This window comes from Clavelina lepadiformis, chromosome 4, assembly GCF_947623445.1.
Source record: "Clavelina lepadiformis chromosome 4, kaClaLepa1.1, whole genome shotgun sequence".
NCBI classification, from domain to species: Eukaryota; Metazoa; Chordata; class Ascidiacea; order Aplousobranchia; family Clavelinidae; genus Clavelina; species Clavelina lepadiformis.
Genome location: NC_135243.1, coordinates 7,841,799 through 7,862,614, shown reverse-complemented (window position 1 = coordinate 7,862,614; position 20,816 = coordinate 7,841,799). Strand labels below are relative to the sequence as shown.

Genomic DNA, 20,816 nt, shown 5'->3' with positions numbered 1-20,816 from the left:
ACGTTCTTGGGTGACCTTCATCAAAACGCGAAATGTTTTGTTTCTTAAGTATAGCTTTCAAATGTTCTTTTGTCTTTGCAAGGATTAGTATAGTTTCTCGCTAAAACTTGAACCACTATAATCCTTTCAAAGCATTATGGCAATAGCTATCGTTTCCTTTTTTTATACAAAGCGTTGTTCGAATGGCTAATATTTTCTTTCTCCATAAAATCTTATTGCAAACTACCAGACTTGGACTATTTCCAATTGTCCTAAGATGTCCATGACCGCGTGGTGCCGCTCTTGTTCTACTGCGATCTCTCCAAAAGGGTCTGCAGAACCGAGTTAAGTTTGGTTTGATGCAATTAACAAATTTATAAATACTGATCACTAGGGCAACCAGTTTTTTGACCTAAAAAGTTTAAATTTTGACCTTAAAATTTGCAAATTTTGACCTTATTTTGACCTAAAACGTTTAAATTTTGACCTCATTTTGAAAAACGCTATACTGATAGTCTCTACACTGTCTACAGCAACTTTCTAATCTAAAGCTGCATTTAAAAATGACAAAATGCTTTTCTAGTGTTGACTTTTTTTCGTTTCTGCGTATTAAGATTGACCACTTGCAGTTTCAAATGCAATGCCGTCACATCGTGACGTCACCAAACGCGCTGAAAAGCCTTCCCTCTCTTTGTGGCTTTGGTTCTAAGTAAAATTTGCGGCACTGGAATTGTTTGCGGTACAAGAAAAGAGAAAAACGGAAGAATAATATTACAAAATGGTTACAAAATTATAAGTTTAATAGATTTTGACCTAAAAAAAAGACCTAAAGCAACAATTTGACCGTATTTTGACCTAACGTAACATTTTGACTTTATTTGACCTAATAACTTCTATACCACACGTCGTACAAAGCTGAAATTTGTTTTGTGCTTGTTTGATAACATTCTGGGCAGGTTAAAAAAAATTGACCATATTGACTTTTGGTTGCCCTACTGATCACCTAAGAGATGTCCTTCAGACCAGCAAGGCCCAAATTCCAATTCCCGACCAGCAAAGTGTGCAGAGTTTGCTTTATACATCACAACGTATAAAAACGTCCACTAAGTTACAGAGGCGAGTTAATTATATCAGGCAACCACACATGTGCGCACATTAGGCTATAATAAAAATCTAAACACAACACGTTTCACAGTTTACATATACACTGGTAATGATTCACAATTCGTTATATCAGAAGTTTAAAATTACTAAATGAGAAGCAGTGAAATGAGTTAAATTTAAATTTACAAATACAACCTTAATCAATCATAAGTGCTGGTTAAAGTCTCTAACTAACAAGATCTCTATCTTTTTCTCTTCTGAAATAGTCGAAATTCTTATTTGCTGGGGTTTAAATAGCAGCAAAACGATACTATTTTCCCTGTTGTTGGGGCTTTACCGTCTCTGATGACTTTGCTACTGGTGGTAATAATTTATAACCAACATGGTTCCACGACATATGGCCGCGGGAAAATGACCGCGAACAAACTCACCGGGGACAACTGAACGTGACGTAAATTGACCGCAAACAAACTGACTGTGATGTAAATTGACTGCGAACAAACTAACCGGGAACAGACTTACCGGAATGAAAATTGACCGGGAGGTAAATTGACCGTGCAAGTGCTGAATTATTGTGTTTAAGTTGATGGTAGTATATGATATGTAAATATTTGTTTGTAACTATTTCCTTTGTTTTTAACAAAAAATTTTTTTTAATTTAATACACAGTGAAACATTTATTGAAATTAACAGAAATATTTCCGGAAATACGAGAAATACGAGTAACAACATTAAAAGACGTTCACTGCAAAACACATATGACACTACATAATAAGGGCACTAAAATTTACACAAACTGTTATTTGACAAATAAGTCCATTCCATTTAACACCCGAACATCAAACAACTCGTCTAGACCGGAAAATGTATGTAACAATAGCAAATCTATGAATAAAGGTGAAAAACCCGTAGGGTCACCCTACACCCTACAAGGGGCCAAAAAACTCTACGAGTGGCAACCTTGACTGCAATACACATACTGGATAGTGACTAGATAGTGAATTAGAATTTTGACCTTTTGACGGCCAATTTGTCGCCGGTTAATTTGTTCGCCGGCCAATTTATCGACGGTTAATTTTATCGCCGGCCAGTTTACGTCACGGTTAATTTGATCGCCGGCCAATTTGTTGCCGGTCAGTTGTCCACTACCAGTTGTCGCCGGTGAGTTTGTTCACGGCCATATGTCGTGATCCCAACCAACATACGCGCGACCGGTTAAATGACCTTCGTTATTTTGAAAGAATTCAACTATTTTATTTGCTCGCTTAAACGGTATCGATACACGGTACGCACTGCACAAACAGCAATAAAAATTTTTCTTTATTTAGGCAGCTCTGCCAGTCGTCAAACTTGTATGTTAGTGATAAGTACAGTTACTCATTGTACGCATAGAAATATTATCTTCTATACTGTGCTATTTAAACTTTACAATCTAAACCGTAACTTTCGAGCTAAAACTTTTCTGTAAGAGTAGTTACGTGCAGTTTCAACCTTGTCACAAAATTACTACCTTAACTCGAGCGTCTTAATGTATCAACCTTGTAGCCTGTGTAACGTAACCTTGTAAACTAATTATACTGAGTGACGTTTTAATCTTTTTTATGGCATATTTATATCGTACGCAATAGAATTATTCCGGTTTAGATTTGTGTACACGATGCTGAAAAATCAATATAATCTCTTATGTAGCATAACGTGTATAATTAATTTTTGACAGGTCTTTGACAAATAACTAGACAAATATTAAACCAAGATTACAATTAGACTTTAAACAGATATTTTACTTATCTACTCGTGCACTACTGTCGTCGTATGTTTTTCGACTCACTGAATTCAACATTACATTCTTAATTGCATTAAAGGGTTATAGCTGCTTTGCTAAATAAAGGTGTGCCTTATGACCATTTGAAAATAAATTACTTAGGCTACGAGATTATTTGAGTAAGGAGGTCAATTACAAGCTAATATACTGCTATGAAACCTATACGTTAGGTTTTGCTGTATTAAGTTTGCCTTAATTTATGAAAGAATGGAGCTGTTCCAAAAAAGGTTTTCATCATTTTGTGGGTGGTATCGTGTTTAAACATTTGAAGCAAATAACTATATCTTTGAAATTCCTCTTGTTTTCATTCCTAGCAAAAAAAGAAAGCAGATAAAATAAAGTTGGTGCGTTTCTCATTCGCTCAAGATGTAGATGTCTCTGATAATTGAGAAGGGAACGGTATTTCATAAAATGACTTCAATGCTTCAATTGTCTTTTGTATATCTATTTCCGCGAATGAATCATCTGCGTCGTGCTTAATGGATCTAGGAAATATCAATAATGCGACACCAATTAAGTCAAAACAAGTTTAATAAGGAATTGAAGGTATATTTATGACCAGGTTTATGTCCAATTAGTGAATAATCAAATCTAAAACAAGACATTTGGTTCATGGAAAAGTTTAGAACTTTCAAGGAGTGCAGTGTTAACGACTTACCCAAGTATAATGTCTTTTGCAGTTTCAAGATTTTGGTAATGCAAAACGTCTTGAAGTTTTCCGCTTTGTTGACTGTCAATGGCAAGTTTTACACAGGCAGGAAGAAGAGCCTGAAGAAGCTCTTTTTGTTTGTTATGATATGGATTAACATAAAAATAAGCTCTGCATATGTCCAGGAAAACTCCTAAAAATGCTGATGAAAACGGACAAAGTAGAGTTTCTGAAAATTTTTTCCCCATAAAATTTTCGAACTTTTGGGACAGTTCTGAGCGTAAACTTTTAGCTTCTTGGAGATCATTCGGAAATTTTTCACATGTTTTATCATCATAAAGTTTAGGAAACAAATGTCCAATTGGGCTACTCTTATCTGACGAAACAACCATTTCTAGAGTTTTATCATCAACGTATACAAGAATTGCAAATGCCGTCTCTTGATTAACATTAAACAGTACACAGTTTCCGTTCCGGCGAACATGCCCATCACAAAGCAATGACAGCATAAAGTGCAAAAGTTGGATTCCAGTATACCTTCCAATTTCGAACCCTCCAATGAAATTAAAAAAGTCAAAAGAAATTTGAGGATATCGTTGTTTTTTCTTTTCCAAACGGTATTGTATCTTGTCAGTCAACATCTTATCGCTCACCTTCGCTGGTTTGATACAGACTTTGATAGGTTCAACAGGAATTTGTAACTCATCTCTTACGCGATTAAGTATTTCGTTTATAGTCAGCATACTTCTTCACGAATAAAATCTCAGTAACAATTCGTTTGACAAACGTAATTTATAAACTCATTTCTGTTGCAAAAAGTAAAAACTCAATGAGTTAGTAATTGTTTTCAAGTTAATAGACACCAAGAGTTTACAAAATCATTTCTCTGTATAATCATAAAGCTTTAGAATCTGACGTTACTTAATCTAGTTTGACTAAAGTAGACTATTTACTAACATAATTTACATCTGAGATTTTCCATCTAATTTTGTAATTTTTTGACTGATTTCTTCATACTGTAAGGGGTGTACACTCTTACAACATAATTCAATTTATTCACTTGGAATTATTTGAAGCGTAGTCAAACTTTACGACATATATACGTGGATGATACAACCAAATGTAACAAGATAATCAATTATTGCTGATTTATTTTACGTTTTAGTTCAAGAATCGTAGATCAATGAAATTGATCTGCCAAGGTTGTAAGTAAGGTTGTGTAAGTTATGAAAGACGACCAAGAACTATAGTATATAAACTACTTTCAAACTTTTCCTACAACAATCACTTTCCAATTTATATTGTTTCGTTTCCGCAACCAGACCTGATCGATTGGCCAGTTTATTCTTTCATAATTTCTACAGTATACGACGATGCTCTGGTAATTCATTAATTTCAATTTTTACTATTGCCTTTTTACCTCTTAAACAGCAAAACTGTCACTGTCAAACAGATTTAGGCTATGTTTTGTACATGACGAAAGGGAATTTACAAATGTTGTCTGAAATTGGGTAACGTAACTTCCAGAAGCAAATTGGGCAGCACAGCCAAATGAATGTTACCTAACTCGTAGCAACGGACAGTACATCTCGCATATTTTAAAGGAAGTTGTCCTATTTTGTCACATCGAGTAAACACCTTCTTAAACTCGTTTTGTTGAACAAAGTTCAATCTTGTAAAAGCAAGTTATTTATAATATTATTGACTACAAATCAATATTTGGTCGGTAAGCAACGATTGCGCACAGTTCATTTAATGATTTGTTACCTATATGTTATGCCCGGAACCACGAACGCTAATTTGCAAGTCTTTTGCCAACATTGTAAGCATCTTTTCTACCATAAACATACTGTATTGTTACTCTGAAGTTTTGAGACTTCACTTTGTAACTAATTTCTTTTGCTGCAATAATGTACCCAATCGAACCACAAATAAAACTGAAACATTTTACCTAACAAACTTGTTTTGTGCGTAACTGACACAGACGAATGACACATTATTGAGCAAATGAACAAATGTCATCTAAAGTTGACTTCAATGCATGTATTTTGCATCAAATTCTCTTCTGATATTTTACAACATTTCTTATCTTATTTATTACAGCACTTTCTGAGCCATTTTTTTCTTTTAAAATGGCTCAACCTATGTTTTTTTCAATTTTAAATAGCCAAAGGTGGAAACTGCTCTCTTTGCTTTGTAAGTCACAACTTACTTCCATCACACGGAAGTATTTCGTTTTAATCAACCCTTTGAATAGGGCTTACCAAACTTTTTTGCTGACGTCTTCTTTACATTTATTAAAAGTTTTCGCAACCCTTCGTGTTTGGAAGTGATAAGTAGCTCAATATTGAGCTTGCGCACTGCTTAAAATGAGGACCAAATACACAAAATAACATAATAAATGAGGGCCAAAAATAAGTTGACTCTATATCAAAGAATAGTTGGTTGTACGAGTACACCGTAAGTAAGTCCCGTCAGTATACCGGATAAATATTTTTCAATGACAGTTAGTAGTTTAATAACAAACATTTAACATCTTTTTATAAAATAATACCCAAAAAACGTACTGTACCGTACCGTAAAAAACGTACATCTGCAATATAATTATGATATGAGGGTCGGCAAGTAAAACGTCACTATGTGCCTGACGCTTTGGTTGAGTGGTCGGTCAATTCAAGCCATAGAGGCAGAGACGATCCAACCCAGGACGAGTAAAACCAGAATAACTCAACTAACGTACGATTAGACCCCAAGATTATATAACTCGTAGGTGTTGATTATATCGCACAGAGTTTAGTACACCTGAGTTAAATCGACCTGAAGTCTTTTGTTTGAATCATGTTTGATAGAATGTTTCGCGTGGACGACAAGAAATAGGTATATGGTTAAACTCGTTAAAGCCTTCTTGAGCATGCGTAATAAGAATGTCTTGCGTAATTTAAGTCAAGCGTAACTGCTTAACTTAACCACTAAATACTATTGAAACATTCTTTTCCCGCTATGCTTGCTGACAACTATTCTTTAAGGTCAACATATTTTGGGCCTACCCTCACTTTAAGTTCAGCTGTGCTTTAAGTAATATATTGACCGACTCGATGTAGTCATTCAGTTTTGTAGCGCAAAGAAACACATCGAGTTGCGTCACAAGGATTCAATTCAATTCCGGATGTCTGCTTTGTCATGAATTTCGTTTGTACAAGACCACTAAAACGCGTTTAACTATATGTGACACTATGCAGGAAGTGATGACACACTGTAGGAAAGGGACACACCACGTGATAAATTGCACTGTATAGTGGTGTTGACGTAGATTTATGTCTTGCTTTAGCTTTAATGATTGCTGTAATCTGTATGAAGTAAGTGTACGCTTTGCGACCCCAAAAACTGGTTGGGCGACTCTCTACACTCTACAGGGTAGCGACAGCGACTCCAAATTTGGGAAGCTCTTTAACACACTTTACATTACGACCTCACTGCTCATATTCCTACTAGTTGCACTTGTAACCTCGTGTAAAAAACTCGTTCCATTTTTTTCATCTTTCCAAAATATCGTTTGCATTACACTCACTCAAAAATTCCGTGGACTTTATTCCGCCTGTAGCCTGTGCTTAAAGTAGCCTTCGAATAGCTTTGAGAAAGAAAGCGATTACTTCACCAAAAGCAGATCACGTGTTAAAGATATGCTATTAAGTTTAGAGAACAGGTATGCAAATTGTTGATTCTAATTACTTCAGGTGTAATTGAAATTAGATTCAGATTAAAATTTAGATCTAGGTTGGGTTTTGGTTACTATTTTATAACATAAAAGTCAAATTAACAAGAAAATAGTGTTTTCTGGTATATACAGTAGCTTCCACCGTACGATTATTCCTATGAAATAGTGGCAGCCTCTAAGAAATATGTTTATCAACTCAACATGATTTAGGAGTTCATATTTGTCGAAACCTTACTGCCAGATTTCAATGTTTCTTCGTCTAGTTATGAATCGCTAATAAAGTAGCATTGAGTGACGTGACATGTGGGCTCTTTTTGAAACCCGTAGCTATTATGTGTTTGACTGACTTTCGTTCAAACTGTACAAATGGTTATAGAATACCAAGCGTCTCTAGTACAGTTCAATTTATCTTTCCTTTTCTTGATTTTACACAAGTTGTGACTGTGAGTGTGTAACAGACAATGCACGCATCAACCTCGAGCTGCTCCAGGTCGGGTTACTTCAGTTCACTTGTGACCGAATACACAAGCTTTTTCGAAGGTTACTGCATACAATTCGATGGATGTTGCAGCTTGTGACTTTGCAGATATCTTTACCAACCGATTCGTTAATAAACTAAAAAAATTGTATCAGTATCTAAAGTTTACATGCGAATGTCATCCAACGGTGAGTATGATGCATTCCAATGTTTGTATTGTTGATAAATTAAATGATAAAATAAAGCCTAATTACTTAATATAACTATAGATATGATCAAAATATAAGTGTTATCATAAACGGAGAGCCGACAATTAATGAAGGTAAAAGATCTTTCTGACGCTGCCCATTCGCAGAAAAACTGCACTTCTTCGTGAGGCTTCCACAATGTTTATGTTAAAATAGCATTGTATATAACAAGCGTTACACTGTTACAATATAGAACTGCAGCGCATGCAATTGCTGCGATAAAAATCTTCTCCTGATTGCTTGTGTTATTTTTTTAATGTTGGTCAACTTTAAGTGTATTACTGACAATCAATGGTTTGTCGGTGTTCAAGAAACAGGAAGTGTGCAGAATATTCAGCATGACTTAAATGAGACGTATTTGCATATTGGTGAGTAAATTTCTTCTGCTCTTGTGTACAAAGCATTGACAAATCTAACATCTAGCCATTTGCAGGCATTTCTAAAGTGCTTTATTTTCAACATTTGTCGGAGAATATTTTTCAAACAGATTAAAAATGCAGACTCCAGCACAGCTAACTTAAATGCAAGCCATTGATGACCAGAAGATGATAGGTAAGTTTATTTAAACTTGCACAATTTATTTTTGTTAACAATCAATATTTTTCTTAAACATCCTGGTTTCTACCACAGTTTACCACACAATTGATACGAAAGTGAATTTTTAGTGCTCAAACTTTATCATCATATATTAACAAAGACAAAAATTTACTTAATAAAGTATTGAACTAAAATGTTAAAATAAATGGATTTAAAAGAAAAACTACGTAAATGGAAAGAGAGCAAAACAGCAAACAATACTTTTTCAAATTGTTTTTTTATGTTTTTAAAAGTAAATTTTCCGTAATTGCTGCAAGACAGTCATTCGATATAGTCTTTTGTATTGGTTAGTGTAGTAAACATTTTTCAACAAAAAGTTTTCGAAATTAAATGACCAATGCTTCGCATTGAATAAAATTGGTGCTACAACACTAAACAAATATATTGAGCGCTCTATATGGGTTCGGTTGCAAATTGAAAACAAAATTTACAATACAGTAGGCTACTAATGTGTCATCATGCAATGAAACAAGCATTGGTGAATGCAATCACTTACTTTTTAAATGTCAATGACAAAGTAATACTCTATTGGTTAAAAAGTAATCAAATACTGATATATAAGTAGCCTATAGTTTGTGAAATTAAAGTGCAGGTGTATGAGTGCACGGTACGTAAACCCTAAATAACCCAAAATCTGAAGTATAGTTTAGTAAAAACACAGTTAAGTAAGCTAAATATTTATATCTCCATACAAGCAAAGAGCACAGTGCAGTTTATAGTAACACTGTTTACCAGATACAGTACAAAATTAATACCACAAACTAAACGAAAAAAACAAGTTCACCTTTGGAATAAGTATTTAAATGAGTAGGTTATCCAAGAGACCAGTAATCAATTTCACGCCGGTAAATAATTAGGCGGTTGGGAATATAAAAATATTCATTGATTATTATCTGAGCAACAGAAAGTGTTATTTATGTATGCTGCGTGAAATAAAACCGCAAATCTTGTCAATCGGTTTGCTGATTTTATAAAAGTCAAGCAGACTTTGAAATAAAAGTTAATCACCAATTTCTATACAATAAATTTTAGTCATCTACATTCAATAACATTAACCGTGGAAGAAAGTAAGTATAGTAGCTGAAGGAGTCAATGCCAGAAAGACCACAGTAGGGTATTATTCAGTAAACTTCAATTATTGTTTTATTAAAATCTGAATTATGCTTCATCCAGATCAGAACCAGATTCCTAAGAAAAAAATAAGTTTTGTCAGATGCTTTTAAAAATCAAAAACATCGGAATAAAACGGCATATGTACATCTGTTCAACGATAAAAATTAATCTGAAATTTTCAAATCTTCAATGTACTGATGTAGAAGTATGTTATTTCTTACAGTGTACCTGATTAGCATTACCCTCGCTTTGACACCATTTCTGAAAGCATTGCTTGACTTTTTTAAATTTTGTAGGTTCTTTGCAGAAAACTTGTATCCCCCAATCCTGGATAACCATGCCAAATACAGTGTAACAAACGTCAGAACCTAGGACCAAAACATAACCATGTCTGTGATTTCAAACATTTCACTTTACCTGAAACGTTTTTGGGAACATGTCAGAAATTTCGTCTTTATTAATACGGCGTGGAGTATTGGGCTCATCTTTAGAATAAAACCAGTAATGGTCACATGGGTTTTTAGCTCCCATGCAATAATCGATGTAGAAATCCTGTAATATGTTGGACAGTTATTTTTATACATAAAACATTTTTATACATATGCATTGCCACTGCGTGAGTACTGCACAAGTACAAAATATTTATATGAACGACATTATACGTACGTTGACCACTATATCTTCCTTGCGTAATTCTTTATCCACATCCAGTTCTGCAATTTCACCTGGTATTTTGGAGTGCTATAAAAAAGCAATATAACTTAACAAATTTACTAACTCTAAAATGGCTTAATAAAACATTATCGAACAAAAGCATAGCAAACGATTGCATGTAATACCATGGAGGAGTTTTTACTCCTCTCCTTGCTTGACGGTAACTTTTTGGTGCCAACATGCTTGTACAAGTTACGACAAAGTATGCGATTCAAGATTTCACGAGCTTTATTCATGTCAGCATGTTGGTCAGTTGAATACAATATTTGGTAGAAAATCTAAAAATGTCACATCTTGATGACGAGAAAAGATATTATAAACTTTGTTCACAGGAAGTGTTCTTACGTTATCAGTGAGTTTTTCATAGGCAACCATATCATCTATGCTCTTGGAAATTGAACGCATGATTCCATCTTTACCGGATATTTTGATATGTTGATCTGCAAGAACCAAGGCATCACAAATCCTGCGCAAAAGAGGTAATTGCTAAGACAAAGTTGCTGTAAACAGCAAAAAATATTACGCCCTTCATGTTTTTGACCTTCATGTTCATGTTTGATGAAGGTCAAGTTTGTGATAGTCAGAAAATGGTCATATAGTTACAGGTTTGGAGTTGTGTCACATTATTCCAGTGTGGGCATTTGTTTTATGACACTTCTTTTTGACTTAAATAAATATTTTTCGAATGATGCGTGGAAAAAAGTACACACATACTTGCCTATTTTAACGTGAGCCAAAATATTTCGGTAATTATGTTACGGGTGTTATTATTGCTTTTCTGTCAGTGATAAATCCATAAACGTTTTGAAATGTATAACTTATAAAATAACTTTTACTTACATAGCATCTATGGTTGAACGCACTCTATGCTTACAAGCGCGTCTATGTAACGAACTACGGACATGGAACATTTCTAAAAGATTCCAGTACTCCTGCACAAAGCAATATTGAGTCTCAAGTAATAAATGACTTAATTGGGTCAATTTTAAATATATAAATAGTTTAACATTTGTTATACTTTAGTGTTGTATATACTTATATGATAATATATGTATATCTATTATGTTATATAAGGACATTGAATATATCGTAAAGGCTGAAGTATTTCTGATCAAAACAATGTTGAGTCACAAATAGTAAACAACTTAATTATAGGTCAGCGATAAATATATTGATTTTTGAAGATATAACTTCAGTAAGTGTTAATACAAAGGTTAAATGTATAATAAGTGTCAACTAATTACAGTGAAACTAATTACGTAAAGGTAGGTTAAAATTTAATTGTATATCGTTGTTTATGATTGCAAAGTCCAATTTTATTTCCTTTGTCATGAAACATTACTTTGTCACGCTGGCATATGTGAGTATCCTCTCCAACTTGCAGCACCTTCAGGAAGTGCATGAAGCGCTTATGATCGAAGCTGTTCTTTATACCCAGGTGATAATAATCACGTGCAAAGTAATCCCATTTGTCAACATCAACTTTGTTTACATCATTTGAAACAATCTGGAAATAAGAATAAACACTGAAGTTTTGAGATTTGTTCAATTTCCGTAGCATGTATGTTTCTTAAGCTGCATAATTTTGTGATTATATGCTTCTAATTTTCAAAATAATTCCAGAGATTGCAATGATCTCTGGAAATTACAAATCCTGAAAATACTGAACTGAAAATACTGAAAATACTGAAATACGAATATTATGTATGATATAAGATACTCGTTTATGACAATCTATGCTTATTTACCTCGTATAAGAACCCTTTTGCTTTTGTTCTTCCTTCATACGGCCAATCCTTAAATGACAACTGGAGTTAAACATTCAAATTGTTTAATGTCCATTTATTTTCATTAATGTTTGGAATTTATTTATGAAACATATTGTACAATTCAACGAGATATATGTTGCTGTTTTGTATTTAAGAAATGTATTTCTGTTTTCATTTTCAACAAACATCTGATTGAAATATATCTCTCCGTAAGTAATCTAGTATTGAAGTTATTAATATTATAAACTGATGCCGGAATTGTAAGTTTGAAAAATGTTTAACGGTATAACGTCTCTTTAAAACTACGGTTTTTGCCACCAGACAGAGTACGCAATTATGCAATTATGCATACATACATGCATTGCATTACAGCTTACATTTCAATTGATATTGGGACGGACTTTAGGAAGAAATTTGTCATCAAAAACATATGAATATGGACCGTGAGCTAAACGGAAACATACATAGTTGCGGTTATTCGTCAGCCAATTTTCAAAAACTCTTTTGCATTTTTGCGCTTTGAAGATGCCGATGTACGGTAGAAAATCAATCAACCAATGATTAGGGGTTTTTTCGTTTAAAGTGAGTCAACGTTTAGCTATCCTAAACGTGCCAGGAATTCGGTAAATATAACAATTCTTTTAAAATAAAGTCTTTATAGATGAGGCTCATCCTTATGTGTCAAAGAAAGGTTGGTTAAAGTGAAAGGGTCGTATTTCAAAAGCATCCTTTATTATTGATAAAGCTTTTTCGTGCTTTTTTTTTTGTAGTAATTTTGTATTAATTTATTATTAATTTTGATAAAAGTTTCACTCAATTTTTTTTTCAAGACAACACGTGATAAGATCTTGTTGCCTTCTTTTTGGAAAAGTTCAGACACTATAGCATCTGGCCTATCAAAAGTCAAACGCTTTCTCTTTGGTTTTACTTAGATATTCTGTAATTCTGTACAGTTTTAAATATGATAAGCATATAATTACGCAGCTATATTCAACACGTTTAATACAATAACGTCATTTGGGTTCAGCGTTTAAAAAGTGAAAACACCCTTTCATTGAGTTTTGTGCACAAAATAAACAACCAAAAGCCTAAACTTTTAGAAATTCCAACTCAAAAGTTTTTTGAGTACCTGATTTTCCGGATTCAAAGGTCCCGCAATCATTTCTTTTATAAATTGAAAATCTCTGGGCATTGTCAATCCGGCAGCTTCCAACGCATCTTTTAAGTTATTCTGCTCCATCAAATGGTCAAGCATTGCGCACGATCCTTTTTCATGCTAAAGTGAAAAACTTCATAACGTTATGCGTTATTCAAACAATGCTATATGTTTTTTTCTTCCTGGAGCTTTTGAAATGCATAAAAATATAATGGTAACCTTTAAGCAAATTAGAAGTTAGATTTTAATATTGTAGAGCTTTTTATATTTTCTTGGTAACTACTTGCTTATAACTTCATAGTTCCATATTTGAAACATACGTCACATTATTCGTAATATAAGCTACTTTTTTTCCATTCTTTTTATATCACAAGCAATAACAGAAATTATAACTTAAAAGCAATTATGCACAGCTTACTTTCCAATTAGTATCGGGACAGACTTGGGGAAGAAATTTGTCATCAAAGACATGTGAATATGGACCGTGACCTAAACGGAAACGTAGAAAACTATTCTTAGGCCGACTTTCTAAAACTCTTTTGCATGTTCGCATTATGAAAATCCGGATGCAGAAAGTCAATCCGGGAAATTATTTGTGAAACTTTAAACTGCTTTTTAAGATCTCGTTGTAAAACTGGCCAGCTATTAAGTTACTGTACTCTGTAATGATAACATTTTCCCTATAAATTAGTATGGTAGACTAACCAAGATCATGACATAAGCCTGCTATTTCGACACAAAGCACATCATTATCATCAACCAAGTCAGGATGCTTGTCTTGCAAGGTACGAGCAAGTTCACCAGCCAAATGTGACGTTCTATCAATACAACTAAGACATGAAAGTGGTTATATGGTAATAATTTAATAATTAAGTTTGTTTGAAACACCATGTTCAATGAATTGTTGAAATGAAAAATTAAAAGGTTGAATTCACAAGATGTACAGTACGTTTAACTTTTCAAACTGAAATATGAAAATTTAAGAGTAACCTTATACACATGAATTACACTACATTTCTGCATTTATTAACTTCGTTACCCTATGCAATGCTCGAATCTGTTATGAGATGCTCCTGGGTAAATTAAATACGTTGTTCCAAGTTGTTTGATATTTCTGAGCCTTTGAAACTGTGGTGTGTCGATTATCTTCACCAACAGAAGATGGAGTTCTATGGGACCATGGACGGGATCTTGGAAACACTAATGAATAGAAACGTTTTATAAGAAACAATTAATGTCTTAAATAACACAGAGATGGCAGATTTAAGCATAAAATCATACGTGATAAATATGATATATGATAATGTTTAGAGTGATTATTGACTATACGCTCACCGACTAGTGTAATCGAATATCAGCAATTTATTAAAATGATATAATTAAACATTTTTTGAAAGGGTTTAGTTTGAAAGTTAAGGGTTATATTGCCATAAGATTATATTGTCACAAATTTTTGTGGAGCACTATAACGTTATAAATTGAAACCAAGTAATATTTATAAAAATTATTTATTTATTAAACAGTATATATACTGTGGCTTTCATTGTCCCCAACAAACTTATAACCGAAATATCTTACCTTTTTCGGTAGAACAGTTCTTCCACTGCCACCAGAACTAGACCTACTAATTGCAGCGTTTTCTTCCGACATCATTGTTAAAAGATTTATAACTTGCCCTACAAGGTCAAAAGTTGCTTTCTGAAAAGTATTATTTGGTTATTTCTCTTAGTATTTCCACTTAAGATTTTATTGCTGCGAACCTACTGTTCTAAAAGTTGTACTGTAATTTATTTTTTAAATTGTTATATGACGTTTTTATGTATCTGCTGCGTTTTTAACTCAATTGTGTCGGCTCGATGGAGTAGCGAAATAAACCAGTGCTCAATTATAATTATAGTCATAATCGTTTCTTAGTTATTGCTCGTATCTAAGTAATTTTATATGTTTGTAGTAACTATAGTCATAATCGTTTCTTAGTTATTGCTCGTATCTGGGTAATTTTATATGTTTGTAGTTTTCAAAAATATATTTTATTCACTTATTGTAATCTGTCCTGAAAAAACCCACTCGCATGTGTTTGCGAAGCGTTGGTTCATAGAAGAATTAATTTACCAGCTGAACACCTTTTGTTATTGATATTAAACCTGGTGGCAAACATATTATAGCATTATTTTACCATTGTTGGCCGTTAGGTGATCATTTTTTATGTTTCACCACGAAGAGGTACTAAATAGGGGCTATGCCCATGTCTCAGCAAGAAGAAGCTTACGCACTCATCCCTTCCTTTTGTTGTGCGCTGCAGCAACAGCGCCACTACAGCCAGTGTTGAAAGCACAAAGCTGCCACACTTTTACACGTCACAACAATCATTATGACACATATTCGTGGGAGTCTTACACTCAAACTCTTGTTTGAAAAGGCGATAGGCCGATACGCTCATTTTTCATGTGAGAGCATGAATAGTAGAGTATGTACTTAAATTTTGCCGTACGTTGCAGTTAAATTCATCAAACACAATATAAAATTTTGTTGAAGATCTAACAGTGAAATCTAGTCAGTACTTTTAAACCGTTTGTTGAAACTGGACCAATAATATAATTTGAGAGTGTCTCCCTAAAGTGTAACTCTTATTTTAAAATCTAACGAGCCGCCACTTCTGTCACTTTTAAAATCTAACGCCATTTCGTATATTTAAAAAAACAAACTCAGCATCGATCGATCACGTCCGGACGTGGTAAAGGAGGAAAAGGTCTTGGAAAGGCGTAGATTGATGACTGCTGAAAAGTGAAGAAAGGTGCAAAAAAAAGCAAAGATTAGATCTCTGGAATGCATAGGTGAAGGATGGCCGAGACCTTCACATACGCAGACAGAGTCAAAAGACAATGGAATAATGACGTGGCTGCAGAATACAGCAACCATCGCGAAGTAACCATCCAATTGACCAATGACAACAAGAGGGAAGACATTTACAGGCTGCTAAAAGACACCGATAGAGTACATCGAAGGAATCATACAGAAACCTGGAAACATGGTAAATATTGCTGTAGACAGGAAAAACAATGCTATAAGACTTGCAGACTTACTCCGCAAGAGGCCGGAAGTAAAGTCGGCCATAGCTCACAAAGACGAGAGAATAGACCTCACGATCAGATGGGTACCGATCGACTACCCACAGAGACACCTCGATGAAATCCTTGCGAAGTTCGACATCAAAGGCCCCGCCCAGCTTGGTGTCGACAAATATGGCATAAAAGACGGTAGAAGGGTATACAAAGTCAACAAGAAGACGATGGAACGACACCAACTCCCATCGTATCTATACCTAGGAAAAATAAGATGTGCGGTAAGCTACAACGGGCAAATCTCAACATGTTCTTACTGCACCGAACAGGGACACAAATTTAAAGAATTCCCAAAGAGATTCCAGGAAAATACCAACAATCCGGTTGGACAAGATCTTCCGATGACGACTGCTCGAAATTTGGAATCGGACGAGGAGGGATCATCACCATCCCCCAGCGAAAATCACAAAGAGGTTTCTGCTCATGCAGAAACAGATGAGCCTCGACGAGCAAAAGAAAGGAGCGGATGGCGCGTGGAGAGGAGCCGAGCAAAAATGGAGCCCCCATCAGAGAGCCCGGAGCCCGACTCTGATGGACGACCCTCGGAACGGGAGGAGAGCGAGAGCCGAGGAAACAAACGAAAGAACATTAGCGGAGACTCAAACGAAGACCAAGAAAAAACTGAAGCACGACGACATAGGAACGGAAACCGCAAATTCGACTTTTCCAGTTGGGCACTCGAGACATCGGGCGACCTCGCGTGCCCCTGCGGAAACTTCCTCCGAATCAAAAAAAGCAAGGACCCAGGAAATTCACTCCCAGACTTTAAACATCCGATTTACTGTGCAGGTTGTACAGCAGTTATTTTACGATGTAATTGTACAAAATTTTCGGTCCTACATATTAAAAACAGACTTAAGCCTTTCCAGTGCGGAACATGCGAATGTATATACGAACCAAACCCCGACGATCTTAATTCGACTGTAGACTAAGAATGTAACCTCTATGTTCCTTCCTGATTTGTAACGTGGCCCAGGCCAAAATTACGAAATGCATTTCGTCGTTATACTTTGTGTTTATTCCGAATTTTGAAGTACTCTGTGTTTTCCCCGAAACTTATACGATCATTTTTTTTTATTTATTTCTTATTAAGCGTGCCTTAACACTGTTTTAAGAACGTTTAATAAACAAAAACACATCGTTAAACATACACGTTTCAGAACTGAGATTTCGGCCAAAACATTAAATACCACCAAGACATACATTATACTATATTAATGGCTTTCCAGTCGTATCGATACTAGAATATAGTGATGGAAAATAAATAAGTTTCCATTTCAGAAGAACAAGCAACAAAGGGTGTATCCTTATCAAAGAGCTCTCAAGCCTATATTACACCTATAGGCTGTCACGCAATAAGACGACCAGGATAAAATTTACCAGAGACAGTAAAGTCCCAATGACACCACTTCCAAACTTACTTAAACAGCGTAAGGCCAACAAGCAAGAATTATGAAAACTATGGTACCTACGCAAGTATTTAGCAATATCACAGATTTGCATAAAACAGTTTTTCAAAGTTCTACATCTTTATAATGCTGATGTTACAAAAACTTTTTTTTTAATCTATATTTCACGTTCGGATTTGCACTTATCTATCGTGGAACGGTATACTTTATCCACTGTAAATAATGCTTACTCGATTGAAGTTAACGTCTTATCTTATATATTAATGACTTGTTGCAGCTTGGTTTATTATAGCTTATATTTTCTCGCTTAATTGAACTTTACTTCCGGGTTGGTGGTAATTTTACGCAATTCCGGTCCATTGTGATGTGATGTCTGCACTTAATACTGCAATTAATACTTAATACTGAGCTATGCACGCTTTCGAATACGGAAGTTATAAGTTGTTAAGATGCCTCAGCAACATACTGGTGCAACGTATAAAATTCGAAATTAAGAAAAATAGTAAAAACTGTAGTAAAAATATACTGTAGTAAAAACTACATTCTTTTCAAGATGACGTTTTTTTGCTTTTGTTGCAGTTGCTTGATCGACATGCCAAGTGGGGTGCAGTTGGTGTTGCAGTGGGTGCATGTGCCATGGCTGTTTGAACTGCTCTTAATTTAACTAAGTTGGAATGAAAATCGATTTTGGACATAAACCAATGTAAAATTTAGTCTAAATCGAGTTTAGGTAAATTACTATTGACAGGTTATTATTCAGTACGTCATGTAAAACATCATTTCCGTTATGAAATGCTATTACACACTATACGCATACATAATGACGTTATAATAGCTTCCTTTTAAACCGCGTGGGTGAGTATGAGACAGGCTTTTTGTCTTGTTACGTTTAAGGCAAACCGATAAAAGACGCTTGTATATTGCAGTATATATGTATAACGCTTCGAAATCTAAATTTCATATTTTTATACACTGCTTTTAAAACACATCAACCTTTGTTTTGAACAATGCATTTTGGCGGACATTTAAACCAATTAAAACTCTCTTGTTTTTGAAGTTGATGTGCCAACAACTGGAGTGTATTTGTTAAGCTCTCATTTTGATTCACGTACTTTAATGGATGGACTTTTATTGAGCAGCAAGCACAAGCATTTTTGATTGATTAAATTGACCGACAAATAGTTTACATTGTGTACTGTTTGATGCTTGATGCTTAAAAAGAGTGTCTTTGACTGACTTCTTCTTTTATTTTACAAGCTGTCGTCGGTTGTAAAAGCTTTCACATGCATGTTGCTCGCGAGTGCGTACTCGCGTTTTACGTCACAGATGAGCGGAATCAGTGGGCGAAATGGTTCTTCGACTCATTGGGATTGAGGTAGTCATTGTGTTTACAAGTTGGCAAGTTGTTTACAGTTGGCTGTTGTTTAACCATTGGCTGAACTCATTTGTAAAACGACAAACAAACCTTAATAGCAAATACAAATTTTTCTCCCCATGCAAATTGTATGGTTTAGTTGTAGCTTGTCGTTTTCTCTCAAACATGAACCGCAATAACATTTTGTATGGTTTCTTTTGAAACTTTAGATATAATAAATTACAAAGCAATAAACAAGTCATTTTATATTCACTTGACGCATTGAATAAAGGTTTTCAAAACTACAGTATCGCTATATTAGGGAATTTCCCCTAATAGCAACGTTAGTTTTGCATTAGGGTATTTCTGTTAAACATGACCGGTTGCGAAAGTGTACGTGTTTTGTTTTTTATTTTAGTTTTTGTGGTGGTCATTCTTGGATGTTACAAGGATATGTTACGATATAATTTATGATAAAGTGGGATTCCGCTCTATTAAAACAACGGGATGTGTGGATATACTTTTTCCATCTTCATGTGAATGACAAAACCATGTCAAGCTCGCAATTATCCATCCAAAACCAAAAAGAATTAAATTAGCTACCTACAAACTTTGCTGCACAATACAATCAAGTCAACTTGAAAATAATGAATACTTCATTTATAAATATCTATTGATCGTGAGTGTAAATAGGTTACTTCGAACAGATGATATTGTAGGCTATATACTAAGTTTATAAATCAGTCAGTTTAGTTTCGCTTGATACGGACAGATCACAGAAATATAGCAGTAGTACACAAATCCCTTCCATATGAAGACAGCTACCATAAAGAACAACTTATCTTAACGAAGTTAATTTTACCAAAAAGAAACTATCGGGTGACGTGTCCAGCACCACTCGTGATTCGTATGTTGTCACCTTTCAGCCTTCCCGGCAAAGCAATCTTTCTTGATCGGTGATTACCCTAACATAAAACTAGAATCTCAAGTCTGCAACAAATGAGGCTCTCATTTAGGTATAACTGAGTTGGATTGTATTGGACTGCTATAAAAAGTCTTATCAACTGCAGTGTACGTAGTGCAAGGTTGTAGCGTGTATGTTAGGATTAAAATCACAACAATTTAAACCGTATCATGTAACGTAAACATGGGCAAAAATTTCTGAAGAACAGTACAAGTTATTACAAAAAAGTGGCAGTAGTTTGCACTTGAACATAGTAGCGAGTTAGCAAATTTTTAAGTACACAAATTTGCATTACCCGATTTTCAGGTTTGCGTTTTTAGTTTAGTTTAGCAAAGCTAAATAGAATTCATTTTGGTTCTGGAAAGGAATTTGGCCTGCTGTGACAAAAAAGAACATTCATATTTTCAAAAACAAAAGTCAATTATAATTGATGTAAAAGATATTATAAACTTATAAAAGTTTTAACTAGTTCTACTGCCATCACTGGCGTCGTCAACAAAACGTCCATAGATAGGAAAGGTTATGTAAACTCCTAAAATGCGATAGTATAAGAGGACTGCAAAAGTTTACCCGACTAATAACCATTTATAAAGGCTAAAATCTTTGGCATCCAAAAAGTTTAT

The 20,816-nt window shown here is 34.5% G+C and overlaps 2 protein-coding genes across 5 annotated transcripts; both read right to left on the bottom strand.

Moving 5' to 3' along the window:
- Window positions 1-2,314: 2,314 nt before the first annotated feature.
- On the bottom strand, window positions 2,315-4,373 carry LOC143452136 (uncharacterized). Its single transcript, XM_076952998.1, has 2 exons — window positions 3,564-4,373; window positions 2,315-3,390 (listed from the first exon to the last, which is right to left on the bottom strand). The coding sequence occupies exons 1-2, from the start codon at window positions 4,295-4,297 to the stop codon at window positions 3,267-3,269; spliced, it is 858 nt and encodes a 285-aa protein (XP_076809113.1). The 5' UTR covers window positions 4,298-4,373; the 3' UTR covers window positions 2,315-3,266.
- Window positions 4,374-8,530: 4,157 nt separating this feature from the next.
- LOC143452803 (deoxynucleoside triphosphate triphosphohydrolase SAMHD1-like) lies at window positions 8,531-20,221 on the bottom strand. 4 transcript variants are annotated; one of them, XM_076953917.1, is made up of 15 exons: window positions 20,092-20,221; window positions 14,923-15,042; window positions 14,384-14,544; window positions 14,050-14,162; window positions 13,763-13,833; window positions 13,318-13,464; window positions 12,168-12,227; window positions 11,762-11,926; window positions 11,260-11,351; window positions 10,765-10,885; window positions 10,545-10,697; window positions 10,372-10,446; window positions 10,123-10,257; window positions 9,927-10,032; window positions 8,531-9,780 (listed from the first exon to the last, which is right to left on the bottom strand). In XM_076953917.1, coding segments are annotated over exons 2-15 (1,476 nt in total). In that variant the 5' UTR covers window positions 14,998-15,042; window positions 20,092-20,221; the 3' UTR covers window positions 8,531-9,778. The 4 variants fall into 4 exon arrangements, with proteins under 4 accessions (XP_076810032.1, XP_076810030.1, XP_076810031.1 ...); XM_076953915.1 differs by having other exon boundaries at window positions 9,934-10,032; XM_076953916.1 differs by having other exon boundaries at window positions 9,934-10,032; window positions 12,168-12,215.
- Window positions 20,222-20,816: the final 595 nt, after the last annotated feature.

Bases quoted from the DNA above. Each gene is read 5' to 3' on its own strand.
- LOC143452136 (XM_076952998.1), bottom strand. From the start codon at position 4,297: ATGCTGACTATAAACGAAATACTTAATCGCGTAAGAGATGAGTTACAA. The intron at 3,391-3,563 runs GTAAGTCGTTAA...GATATTTCCTAG, and splicing joins GCAAAAGACATTATACTTGG to ATCCATTAAGCACGACGCAG.
- LOC143452803 (XM_076953915.1), bottom strand. From the start codon at position 14,997: ATGATGTCGGAAGAAAACGCTGCAATTAGTAGGTCTAGTTCTGGTGGC. The intron at 14,545-14,922 runs GTAAGATATTTC...TCTATTCATTAG, and splicing joins GAACTGTTCTACCGAAAAAG to TGTTTCCAAGATCCCGTCCA. The intron at 11,352-11,761 runs GTAATGTTTCAT...TGCTTTGTGCAG, and splicing joins ACATATGCCAGCGTGACAAA to GAGTACTGGAATCTTTTAGA.